General features: G+C 49.5%; 1 protein-coding gene across 2 annotated transcripts in view; it reads left to right on the top strand.

Moving 5' to 3' along the window:
* SHISA6 (shisa family member 6) overlaps positions 1-12,276 on the top strand; it is a 191,910-nt gene extending 179,634 nt beyond the window's left edge. For both annotated transcript variants that reach the window (XM_079323158.1, XM_079323159.1), the window contains one exon: positions 7,808-12,276. In XM_079323158.1, the coding sequence (XP_079179284.1) occupies positions 7,808-8,358 (551 nt within the window). In that variant the 3' untranslated portion in view covers positions 8,359-12,276. The remainder of the gene's footprint in view (positions 1-7,807) is intronic.
* The last annotated feature ends 201 nt before the right edge of the window (positions 12,277-12,477 follow it).

Below are 12,477 nucleotides of genomic sequence, written 5' to 3' on the forward strand. Positions count from 1 at the left end.
AGTCACTGAGAATCCTTTTTCCTCTCTGCTGGAGTTGAGCCCAGCCTGGCTGGGTGCTCAGAGCTGCCCGTGGCACAGCCAGGCAGGGATCTCAGCAGCCATGGGCACTAGGAATGCCATCAGGAAGATGCTGAGGTGGTTGGGAATATCTTCTCCAGGAGCCCTGCCTGCCTTGGGCAGTGCTGCAACCGACGTGCTCCATGGTGTCAGAGCTGCTCCTGGCCTGTTCCACACTCAGATCCATTATCTGCTCCATGCTTTGTGTCCAGACCTGTCCCCTGCTCAGATCCACTCGCAGTTCCATGCTGTGTGTGTTCAGACCTGTTCCATGCTCAGATCCACGCTCTTTTCCATACTCTGTGTGTGTGTCCAGAGCTGCTCCTGACCCATTCCATACTCAGATCCATTTTCTGTTCCATGCTCAGATCCATGCTCTGTTCCATGCTGTGTGTCCAAAGCTGTTCCATGCTCAGATCCATGCTCTGTTCCATGATCTGTGTGTGTCCAGAGCTGTTCCATGCTCAGATCCATGCTCTGTTCCATGCTGTGTGTCCAGAGCTGTTCCATACTCAGATCCATGCTCTGTTCCAAGATCTGTGTGTGTCCAGAGCTGTTCCATACTCAGATCCATTTTCTGTTTCATGCTCAGATCCATGCTCTGTTCCATGCTCTGTGTATATCCAGAGCTGCTCCTCACCCCTTCCATGCTCAGACCCACTGGGTGTTTTGGGTACTCCAGCAGCTTTGCCCTGCTCGCACTTGTTAGCATCTCTCTTTTCCTGCAGTTTTATGAATTGCATTGTTCTGCCAATGGTTCTGTAGTGCTCCAGTTCATCCTCTTTGCTGATCTCAAACCCTTCAGCTCCAGTGGGATTCTGAAACAAGTGATTTTTGTGCAGGAAATGCTCTCTGCAGGCTCTGGAGTTTCCATGAGCAGTTTCTGGATGCAGCCATGGGGTCACACTGCCTAACTTAGAGAAATTACTGAGAGAAAATATTTACATCCACAGTAGATCACTGAGGGCAGGGGAGGATGAGAAGCTGATCTGACTTAGTCTGTGGAAAATCTGCATTCCCAGTTTAGCCAGCTAAGGGAGGCACACCAAATTTAGTGACAGGAAAGCCCTTGGACTATCCATAGGTAGTCCATATCCATATCCATATCCATATCCATATCCATATCCATATCCATATCCATATCCATATCCATATCCATATCCATATCCATATCCATATCCATATCCATATCCATATCCATAAAGAATATCTGTGGAAGATTTTTCACAAGAAACAATGAAATAAAAATGCAGCACAAAAAACCACCAAAAAACCACCACCAACAAAAATCACAGTCTGCTCCTTGACTCTTCATTGTGGGACTTATGTACCTGTTTAATATTAAGGCAAATTCATTTGATGTGCTTAGAAGTAAGAATGTGCTGAACTGGAGTCCAGAGCTGAGGTATTTGGGGATTGGAGCCTGCCCTCCTCCCTGTGCCCTGTGCTCAGCTCTGCTTCTGCCATGAGCTTTGCTCCCTGGGAACACTCAGATCCCCCATTCCCATCCAGAAGATCCCAGTGCTGAACAGTTCATGTTCATGAGCAGCTTGGATGATAATGTCTGGTATTGGAAACCTCTTGAAATCAGGTCATTGTAATATTTCTGTTTTAAATTGTCCCCATTTTGAGATGACCAAAATGAGAATTTCTCTGCACAAAAAATGCACCCTCTGGAGGCCCTGGATGCCCACAGAAGCTGTGGCTGATCCCTGGAAGTTCCACAGCCAGGGTGGAGCAGCCTGGGACAGTGGAAGGTGTCCCTGCCATGGCAGGGGTGGAACAGGATGATTTTTAAGGTCCCTCCCAACCCAAACTAGTCTGGGATTCTGCAGTGTGATCCTCTGATTTCCTAGATCTTGTCTAAAATGACAAAAATGGGTTTGTGTTAGGGTGCCAAGGTTAAAGGTTCTGAGTGCAGTGAGTGCTACTGGAGCCTTCCCTGCCCCTCTGGACAGTCCCTATCCCTCTCAGGGCATCCCTGGAAGTGACCAAGGGCACTGAGCTTGTCTTTGGCCCTGTCCTGGTTTGAAGGACAGGTATCTGCCAATAAAGGCAGAAGCTTCTCTTTGAAATGGAGAATGTAAACCCCCTCCCTACAAATTGTTATAATTTTGGAATTAAGGGGCTCTCAGGCAAAGATAGGGGAATTAGGAATAACAGTTCTTTACTAGGAAAATTAAAATTGAAATGCAGTATTACAAAGAACAATCCCAAACCCTGCCAGAGTCAGAATCCAAGCTGACACCCGTCAGTCAGTCAGGGTGGTGGCAGCAGTCCCATTCAATGGTGGCTGCATCCTCCTGCAGTGGCAGATGTGGTTCAGCTGGAGCAGTGCTCCTGGAGAAGGTGCAGTTTCCTCTGAAGGTCCAGGGATGATGTGGAAAGGTCTGGCTTTCCTCTGGAACCCAGTGGAAAGAAGGTCCCTTGGTGTCCAAAATCTCAGTTTTTCTCTGGGTAGGAAAGGCTTGGCTCCTGCCCTGGCTGGAGCATCTCCCATGGGATGATGTAATTTTATCAGTCATGCACTGGGACTCACTGGCCATGAACAGGAGATATCTCCTGGAGGGAGGATGGGCTGTGGAAAGATAAAGATGATTGCCCAGCTGGTTTAAAGGTGGTCCATTAGCAGATAATATGTGCCAGGAGATCAGGGTCACTATGCCACCCGGGTCAGCAGATGGGGACAGAATGCACATTGCTGGGCACATCAACCCAACACAGGCCCTTGGCTGGAGAGGGGGTCAGTCAAAACCTTAAATATCCATGCAGGGAATCCCTGCTCAGTGCAGGGCAAATCCCACCCAGGGACCCATCCAGGGCAGCTCTGGACAGGCTCCAGTGCTCTCTGCAGGACACCAACCCAGCCTCTTGCAAATGCCAAACCAGCTCTGGATTTCTGAGCAGACAAGGAGTTTCAGCCCTGGAAGTGCCAAGCCCTCCCTGCTCCCACTGGGGCTGAATAAACTCAGCACCCCCAGAAACACTGAATCACTTTCTTGCAGCTGCTCTGCTCCAGAGCCAAAGCAAAAGAGGCTCCCAGATCCCAAACCTCCCCTTACAGAATGCCAGCAAGATAATTTTCTTATTCCTATGAAGGAATAAGATAATATGCCAGCAAGATAATTTTCTTATTCCTATGAAGGAGCTGAAGGCAACAAAAAAAAAAAGTGTGATATCTAAAAGCTGCAGTTCAAAAATTATATATTGTGCCTTCATTTTTCTTATTTAACATTAATTCTTTCCTGTCATAGTTAGGAAAAAAATAAAATATAAAAGTTATGAAGAGATCGTTAACAAATACTTGTATTTGAGCAAGATAAAAAGCATTAGGTATTTTTTTAAATCTATGTTTCAGGTGCTTGTCTAGGTTTCCTCACACTTGCCAGGCAGGGAAAAGTTACTTATTTTCTTCCAGTTAGCAGAGACAGATGGTGAAAGACCAGGACACAGACAACAGGAGCAACAGGGCTGTTTTGGGGGGTCTCCGAGGGGCTGGGCACCCCCTGTGCCCTGGCAGGGGGAAGAGCAGTGATGGGAGCAGTGAGAATGTGGCTGAGCAAGAGCAGCTGGATTAATTCCATCCTGCCTGGTGCTCCAGGGAATTGCTCTCCCAGCTAAGTGAGAAAGGTCAGTCAGGAAGGAAGCTCCTATTTTCAGGCATATTAAACCACTTGGTGCTGGCTGGAGAATCATCACAAGTGACTGGGCAGCTTGGAAATGTTAAAGCCAATTAAAACAAGGAGAGACAAGCCCAGAGAGGAAACCTGCTGGAGCTGCAGAGGAAGAAAGCTGGGAAAAAATTACCTTTAGGAAAAGGAGAAGAATTCTTGTGATGGCCTCACATGCACACACACGTGCATCTGCTCTCACCATGGTAATGTGTAAGAACAGGGGAAAAACTGTCCTTGGCTGTTCTGCTCCCCTTCCCAGAGCACACAAACCCCATTTTTAATGGAATTTCTGGAATTCCAGTGCCAGGGGAGCTCTGCTCTGCCTTTCTGCACTGGCATCTTTAGGTTGAGGTGGAACATGTAAGAGCATTTATTTGGGGATCTCCCTCCAAATGAAGGAAAAAACCAACAAAAAACACCAAAAAAGCTGTCTGAGAGCAAAACAGCTTAGCCTGAAGCCAAGGCAGTTGAAGCATCCTAATATTCCTGAAGTTTGGTGAGACCAGCCCTGACTGATGTTCTAGAAATTGCCTAAGGAGGAGAAAGAAAGAGCAGAAAAACCCCAACCAAAACCAATGAAAAAAGCCCAGAAAGTGTGCAGAAAGCATAATTACCAGTAATTACAGTTCCAAATGTTTAAAAGACACAAAGTAAGACCAGAAGTATGGGATTGATTCAAAAACAGAAAAAATCCTGTCAAGCAATACACCAGTGATTCTTTTTTGTCTGCTCACAATTTCTGCATTTTTGCAATCCTCTTAGGACACTTAAAAAAAAAAAAAAAAAGGCATTTAAGATTTAAACTTAAATTTAAATTTTAAGCATTTAAAATGTTTAATATTTTAAATTTTTTAAAATGTTTGATGGAGAAACACGCTGGATTGTAGTTTTATTTTGTTTACAATTTGAATGTCTGCTCTCACGTGAGCATCAGTGACAAGATCAGAGTTATCAGATCCCAGCTGTCCCAGGGGCTGTGCTGTGTGATCAGGAACCAGCCTGGAAGGTGTCCCTGCCCACAACAGGGGGTTGGAATTGGAGCATCTTTAAGATTCCTTCCAACCCAAACCATTCTGTGATGCCAAAGAAACTCTGCTTTTGGCCAACTGTGCAACCAGAGCTCCTCATTTCCCACCCCCAGCTGGTGGGCAAAGCTCCTGGAGCTCCACTGCCCCAGCCTGGAAAGCCTCCAGCAGCTTGTTGGGTGTGACACACGGCTGCTCTCACTCCTCTGAGCTGCAGGTGAGAAGTTTCCCCACACCTGGAAATGTTCTTCCTCCTCAGCATCACAGCCTGAGTGAGCTTAGGGGCACCTTTGAAATTAAATCAGCACCCTGAAAGGTCAGCAAAAGGCTCCACAGACCTGTACCAGGGTGGGAGAGGGATGGAAAAGGTATATTTTTATGCTGCTAATGAACAAAACATCTTAAAGTGTAGAGCATGCTGCATTTCTAATCTAAGGAACAACTTCAAGCCATTTCCAATCAGCTGATTGTGCCACCTCTCCAGCAGCCTAAAGCTGGAAACCTCACATTAGCTGGTTTAGCTCCTGCTGGCAATTACCAGAGCCAGGTGTGAGCATCCAAGCACATCTCCATTTGGGATGTTCTGTGCTTTAATTACATCTATTTAGAGCCACATGGGCGAGTGGGGTGGAACATCTAGAGCAGAGGCCAGGGTGCTAATTGCTCCATTCCCAGGCTGCAGCATCGCTGAGAGCTGTGCACAGCAGCCTGGCATTTCCAGCTGGGGCCAAAACACAGAAATGCCTACACTTCCCGGGGCCATATGGAATCTCCCCCGCCCTCAGGCTTCCTAGAAGGTGATTTCAAAGACTCGAGAGCTGGAGGCCAGGAGAGCTGCTGCCTGACATTTGCAGTGAGACATCCTTCCAAGAAGTGTTGGATGGCAAAAAATAAAGAGTAATTCCTGCACTGTGTGCTCTGGAGAGCAAATCCCACGGGCAGGAAGCAGCACAGGGAGCTGTGGGTGACCTCGAGCCAGGGGTGGGCTGGAGGAAGGGGCTGTCAGCAGCCCAGGTGGCACAGATGCTCTCAGCTCCTGCTTCTGATGTGACACAGGAACAGCCCCACCTCCCCAGGACCTGGGCTGTGCACAGGGGCAGGGAAGGGAAGGTGTGGGAGAGGGGATGAGGACAAGAGTGAGGGACGTGGCCCAGCACAGGGTGGTGACAGCCCTGCAGGGCTTGGCTGAGCTGGTGCCTTGTGGGCAAAGCTCTGGGATGCTGTCAGCACCCACCACAGGAGTCTTCAACCCTCAAGCAGTGTGGTGCATAAAACCTACAAACTGATGGCTATGCCAGAAGAACCGAGGGAATTTCCACCATTATTTAACTACCAGGCCTGTTGGGGGCCCACAGGAAGAGGCAGCACCAACCTCACCTGCCCCATGATCACCCCAACCATCCTGCAGCAGAGCTTTGCTCTCTCTGTCACTCTAACATCCTCAGAATCTCCACATATGGAAAATTTTCCTCTTCTACCACCCTGTCCATTCCTATCTTACATCACCTGCCATGGACTGAAATACTGGAGCTGAGAAAATAAACAAGGCTCCTCTTTATTATCACATATTTTCATCATATTTGTCAGAGAAGCAAATGACTTTCCAGAGGAGTTTTATGTCAGTCCCAGGAGCTGAGGATGGTAGGACAGGATGTGTTTGCCCATCAGCACTTGGCTCCAACCTGCTAGGGACAGTCCCTGCTGGGTCCTGGGTGTGCCCAGCTCTGAGGACTCCGTGAAAAGCTCTTCCTATGAGGTTACTTTGCAACAAACCTCGCTTCTTATGTAAAGTGGAGAAATTCCCTTTGCATGAGGAATCCCCTTCCTGTACCCCCCTGCTGTCCTCTCCAAGGAGAGGAGGGTCCTGCAGGTGCCTGGGGTGGGTCTCCCTCTGAGGGGCTCTGAGGTCACTGAGGAGCCAGAATGGGAGAGGGATGCTCCTCTCTCATCAGGAGAACCTCTCAGACAGAGAAATGGGACAGAAGGCTCACAGGGATGATCAGTGTGGAGCACTAAATGTGACTCTATCCCCTGGCCCATGGAGGCCAGAGCTGTGCTCTCCCGCTTGTGACAGTGGAATTTGGGGGAGGGATGGGCATTCTGGGTTTTGGGCCACAGGCACAGCAGGGCACCTCAGGCTGCCCAAGGACTGCCAAGCCTCCTTCCAGGTGAGTGATCCCAGTACCCCAGCTCACAGCATAAGAACATCAGAGGGATTAACAAGAAAGTTTATGTGTTTCTGTTGTTGCTTTTTTAAAAAAATTCTGAAACAACTGTGAGGTTGCATCTTTGAATTACCAGTTGGTTGAATCAGGCAGTTGCAGCTGCTGTAGGACTCCAGTGATCTATCACGATACAACTGCTGTAGCCAACATCGTCTCTGAGACTGCAGCGTTTCTCTCAAAGCCAAAAAAAGGAGGGTGAGTGTGTGGGGAGTGTGTGCTGCATTTCAGAGTAGCAGAGAGATCATTTCAGATGCAGGAGCAGCAAACTGAGCAAGAAATGTTCTGTGGGATAAATTCTATTATATCAACCAAGGTTGATTATAAAAATGGGAAACGAAACCTTAGGCAATGTCTCAGAGACCATCCCATGACCACCAAATTTGTTTTGTGACCACATGTGCAAATATTTAAATGTGGTAATTAAAGTGTGATGAGGTCACTCGTGGGCTCCAGGGAATACCCAGGTCTCAGGCCAGAGGTGACCTCACATGGAGACCTCACCTGCTCATGTCACCCGCCGTTCTTTCCCATGAAGGTGACATTTGGGAATTTCTCCAGAACTCTCATGTAAATGGTGTGGTAGCACAGTCTGGCCTTGGCAGCACGTGGAGGGGTGTCGGGTACACTGGGACTTGCACTGTCCCCATGCACTCCACGCTCCTGTCTGCCACAAGCCCTTGGTGACCCAAGGGCTGTCCCTGCCTGTGGCAGATGGTCTCTTGGCTGTCACCAGGAGGCAGCTCCAAGCTGTGCGCTGTGCACAGCCCCTCTGCACCCCTGGGACAGCGCTCTGACATTTCTAACCTCTCCCTTTCCCTCCCCACAGCTGACAAAGAGGCTGACGAGTACTACATGAGGAGGAGACACCTGCCCGACCTGGCAGCCCGGGGCACGCTGCCCATCAACGTCATCAAAATGTCTCAGCAGGGCAACCACCGGGACAGGCCCCGCCGTCCCATCAGGGCCATGTCCCAGGACAGGGTGCTGTCCCCTGAGAGGATCATGCCCGAGGAGTTCAGCATGTCCTACGAGCGGATCCTCTCCGACGAGCAGCTGCTGTCAGCGGAGCGCCTGCACTCCCAGGACCCGCTGCTGTCCCCGGAGCGCTCGGCGTACCCCGAGCAGTCCATGTCCAGGGCACTGTCACACACGGATGTCTTTGTGTCAACACCCGTCTTGGATCGCTACAGGATGTCAAAAATGCACTCCCATCCCAGTGCCTCAAATAACTTGTACAATACCTTGAGTATGAACCCGACCTCGGCCAAGCGCCAAGCGTTCGCCTCGCGCCGGCACAACACGGTGGAACAGCTGCATTACATCCCCGGCCACCACCACCACTACCGCACCGCCAGCAAAACCGAGGTGACTGTCTGACACAACCCCGTGCGTTGTAGATACTCCTTAAGGACTGGGGTGGCCACAGCACCCCGTTCTGCAGTGGCCTTATAGGCCAAGATAACCTCTACTAACTCAGTGTCTGCAAAGACTTCTCTGACAGTCCCGCCCACGTTGTTTTTAAAGCCACCCCTTCATCAGCGACACAGGAAGAACTGAAGCAGCAGTCAGACACTAGTGAGGGATAACAGAGGAAATTTCCTGGTGTGCATCAGTTTCTGTCAAAGAAAGCCATAGTAATCGATGGCTCCTTCCAAGGGCTCACCTGCATTATCCCATAGTTTCCATGAATTCAGGACTTTTCAGTTGCTCCAAGGAGAAGCAGCCTGAGACAGGGAGGAGGAAATGCAGCCCCCCCATCCTGGCAGGAAGGGGCCTCGCTCTTGGTCCTCATGTTTGGTCTTTCTGTAGCAAGGAGGGAAGTTCTGGCTGCTGGGGTCAGCCCCAGGCTGCTCGACACCCGTCAGCCCCCACACATCTGTTCTTTGTCACCCTTGGAGCAAATTCAAGGGCAGATTTCCTATGGGACTGGCAGATCTAGGGACAAGAATAGCCTGGTTGAGAAATAAAGTTTTAGTTTATACTAAATATACTCATAAGATAAAAACATACTAGTGCCTACAAATCGCCTGCTCTCTCAGTGTAGGAAGTAGTGGGGTTGATGTGTTCAATAAGCACAAATATGCTGAAATGCTTGTTATACCCTTTCCTCCACTCATTCTAGTATCTTGGTGTCTCCAACATGTAAATAGGAAGGAGGAAGAGGGTTTCTCTTCCTCCAGCTTCTTGCCACTGCTGACCCTAAAGCAGCAGAGCCCGTTCAGCTCCACACTGCTGGCCTGTGCTGGGGGAGGTCCTGACCCCACCGAGACCCCACGAGGCAGGGCTGCCACGCCTGTCACCCAGCCTGGATTTCTCCCCAGAAGTTTCTTTTCCTGATAGCATTTTCCATGGCCCAGTTCCCTTGTTTCTCCTCCATTCACAGCCTAGAGCTCCATATGTAGCAAATCTTTTTCTGGCCCTTAGCAGAGGCACAAAGCTGAGGGTGTCTGTTTACCGAAAAGCAGGTCGGTAAGTTTCTGTGGTTTTCTCTCCCTGCAATGGCCTCCCAAGAAAACCTTCCAAATTCCAATTCCACTGAGTCCCAATCCTAACCATGACGACAGTTCCATTTCATGCATATAAATTATATATCCAGCATAATTATAATTAATGGGCATGTTGTATATCTGATATAATGCTAATTAGATACTGTATATTTGTAAAATCTTTAAAATATAGACTCGTGGGTCCAGAATTTGTGAGGGTTTTACCTTTGGCTTTCCAGACAGATTGGGCTTTGCTTTGGTCTTTTGTTAATATTTGGGTTTGGGTTTTCTTTTCTTTTTTTCCTCTTTCATTTGTGCTCCTACCAAATTCTGTATAATCGACTCCCACCAGAACACACTTCTGTGGCCAGGAAAGGGTCTCAGGGGGTTGGAAGGCCAGCCAGACCTGGTGCTGGAGCTGTGGGTGCTGGACACTGTCCCTGGAGTGCCCTGGAGGCCCCAGCACACACACACTCATACACACACACACACGGTGAGATGACGACTGATTCAGGCTGTGAGCGCATCCCTGTGCACTTCTCTTTGTGCCCCACATTCCCACAGTGATTCTTTTCCTGCATGGCTCTTCATTAGGCTTCACTGAACTCTGCCCTGCCCTGCTCCCTCCCCTCAGATACCTCCTGGCCTTAATGACATTCCCAGCCCTCTGTGCCAGGTCCTGTAGCAAACACTGATGGTAGGGCGTGAGCTGAGTCTCCTGCAGAGGCTTTGGTGTGGGGTAGGCAGGAGGAGCACGTCTTTACCCCAGTGGGACTTACAGGCTCAGTGGGGTGTCCAGGTGGCCTTTCTCTTTCCCAGACTGTCCTGGAGCTGGTCCTATTTCCAGAGCTTTATGCTGCCCCATCTGATGGAGACTGTTGAGAAGGACTCCATCGGTGAGAGGTTACTGGGGCTTTGTTTGACGGAAACTGAGCTGGGAGGGAACAAACAAATAACAGTCCCTGGGGTCAGATCCTGCAGCCTTGGGCAAAATCACTCTGGGCAACAACCAGAACTGTCTGTGGATCAGGGTGGCAGTTCATGGCAGGGGAGGGAGGAGGGAGAACAGGCTCACACTTCATCTCCTGCCCCCTCCCTGGATGGACACTACTCTCCCCTGACTACCTCCAAGCTCCTTGGCTCAGCCCCTGGATTTTTCTTCCCAGAAGACAATCCCTGTGAGAACAATGTCCTTGCTGACCTTCCCACAGGCCAGAGTGTGGGACTCGTGTGAAGAGCAGAGAAGCTCTGATGGCTGATGGGGAGGCAGCCCCTGCTGAGGTTCTGGGGCTCCTCCTGGCCCGAGCACAGCAGGGAGATCTGAACACTGGGGGAGAGCAGAGCCCACTGCAGAGCCTCCAGGAGCTGTGGTGGCAGAGCTGAAGAGGTGACAGTGGGAGGCCATGGGTAGGTGAACACTCCTCTCTTTCCATGTCCATAGCTGTGTGTCTCAAACTCTAATCCTCATCTCAATGTTCCATTTGTGAACTAAGAAGCTGGTGGACTATATGAAAATTTGGAAATTTATGAGTAGCCCGTGCCAATGCTGAGCTGTGCCTGGGCCATTTGACCTCTGTGTCTTCTCCTGTTCTGGATAACAAATATCACAGGCCCTCTGCTGACACGTCCTACCTGGGCAAGAATCCTCCAGAGAGATCTTAGCCTCATTTCCTTGTCTTTTTTCCACCCACTCAACTGTTTCAAGCAGATGTGTCCCACAAGGAGCTTTTTTAGGCCAAATCTCTTCAGGGACTCTGCCACCACCACAGAAAACTTTGAGCAGATTTCCTTGGGAAGGAAGCGTGCCCTGGATGCCACCTGGGCACCATGTGTTCCCGTGTGCTGGAATGGCTTGGTGGGTGGGCAGTGGCATTGCAGCACACACAGATGTCCTTAGGTCATTTTCTTCCCTTATTCCTTCTCATGAGAATTTGTCACTGGAAGAACACTTGGTCTGGGACTGAGTGCCATGACCCCAGCCTGGTCCCCAGCACTTAGCTCCCCACGGTCCTCATGTGATGGTAATGGGAATTTCCAGCTCTGTGGAGGGATCAGACCATAACGTGAAATGCTCTGAGACCCTCTCACCACTGAAACTGTGGATCAGCCAAGTGTTTTTGTTAATCTTGTTTGTCATTGTCCCGACACATGGTGTGTGATGTGCCACAGTCCAGTGTCTGCCCAGGGCGAGAGATTGCCCAGGCTGCCACTGCTCTCCTCCTGGGCAGGGTCCTGGCAGGCAGCAGCTCCAAGGGATGCTGTTCCCTGCACTGGGACCTTCCTGCTTCCCTCTCCTCATGTCTGAGTCACAACAACATCCTGCACTCAGGAGAAAAGCGGGAAGCAGCCACATTCCTCTGTACAGTAAAATAGAACCTGCCTTGATTAATCTCATACTCTGAAGAATTGATCTGTATTTCTCCACCCACAGGTGCAAACACCTGGCGAGTGTCCAGTTCCCAGAGTGCATGTGCAGGGACTGGAGGAGGGGGATGTAGAAAAGTTTATATTATTTCCTACAAGCTGATAATTGTTTGCATTCCCTGGGCAGCCACACATCCTGGATGGCTGCACTGGGTTTTTTACAGTTCTCTGTGTATGTGTATATAGATACAAATATATATATATATACATACATACTGCAAAATGCAATCAACACATTCTGACTGACCCTGTACCAACTGAAGCTTCCAAACTGTGTTGAATCATTCTTTGAAACGTGGAAAACTATTTTTAATGAATCACACACAGCACCACACGGAACAGGAACTTTGTCGCAAAAAGCCTTCTAATGCCAGAGAATCGTGTTTTAAGGAAAAAAAAATATTTTTCAATGTTTTAATGTTCCTTTTATAAATGATGATCTGTTACTTGGGGATGGGGGTGGGTGGGAAGAGACACAGACAGTTGTCCAGGAGTGAGCCCTCCTTCCCTGGCCTGGATTTAATTTCTGTCTGCTGAGCCAGGCTGGCTGCAAAACTGCTCCCAGGAACCTGAGCTTCCCACATGC

Source organism: Erithacus rubecula, assembly GCF_903797595.1.
Source record: "Erithacus rubecula genome assembly, chromosome: 20".
NCBI classification, from domain to species: domain Eukaryota; kingdom Metazoa; phylum Chordata; class Aves; order Passeriformes; family Muscicapidae; genus Erithacus; species Erithacus rubecula.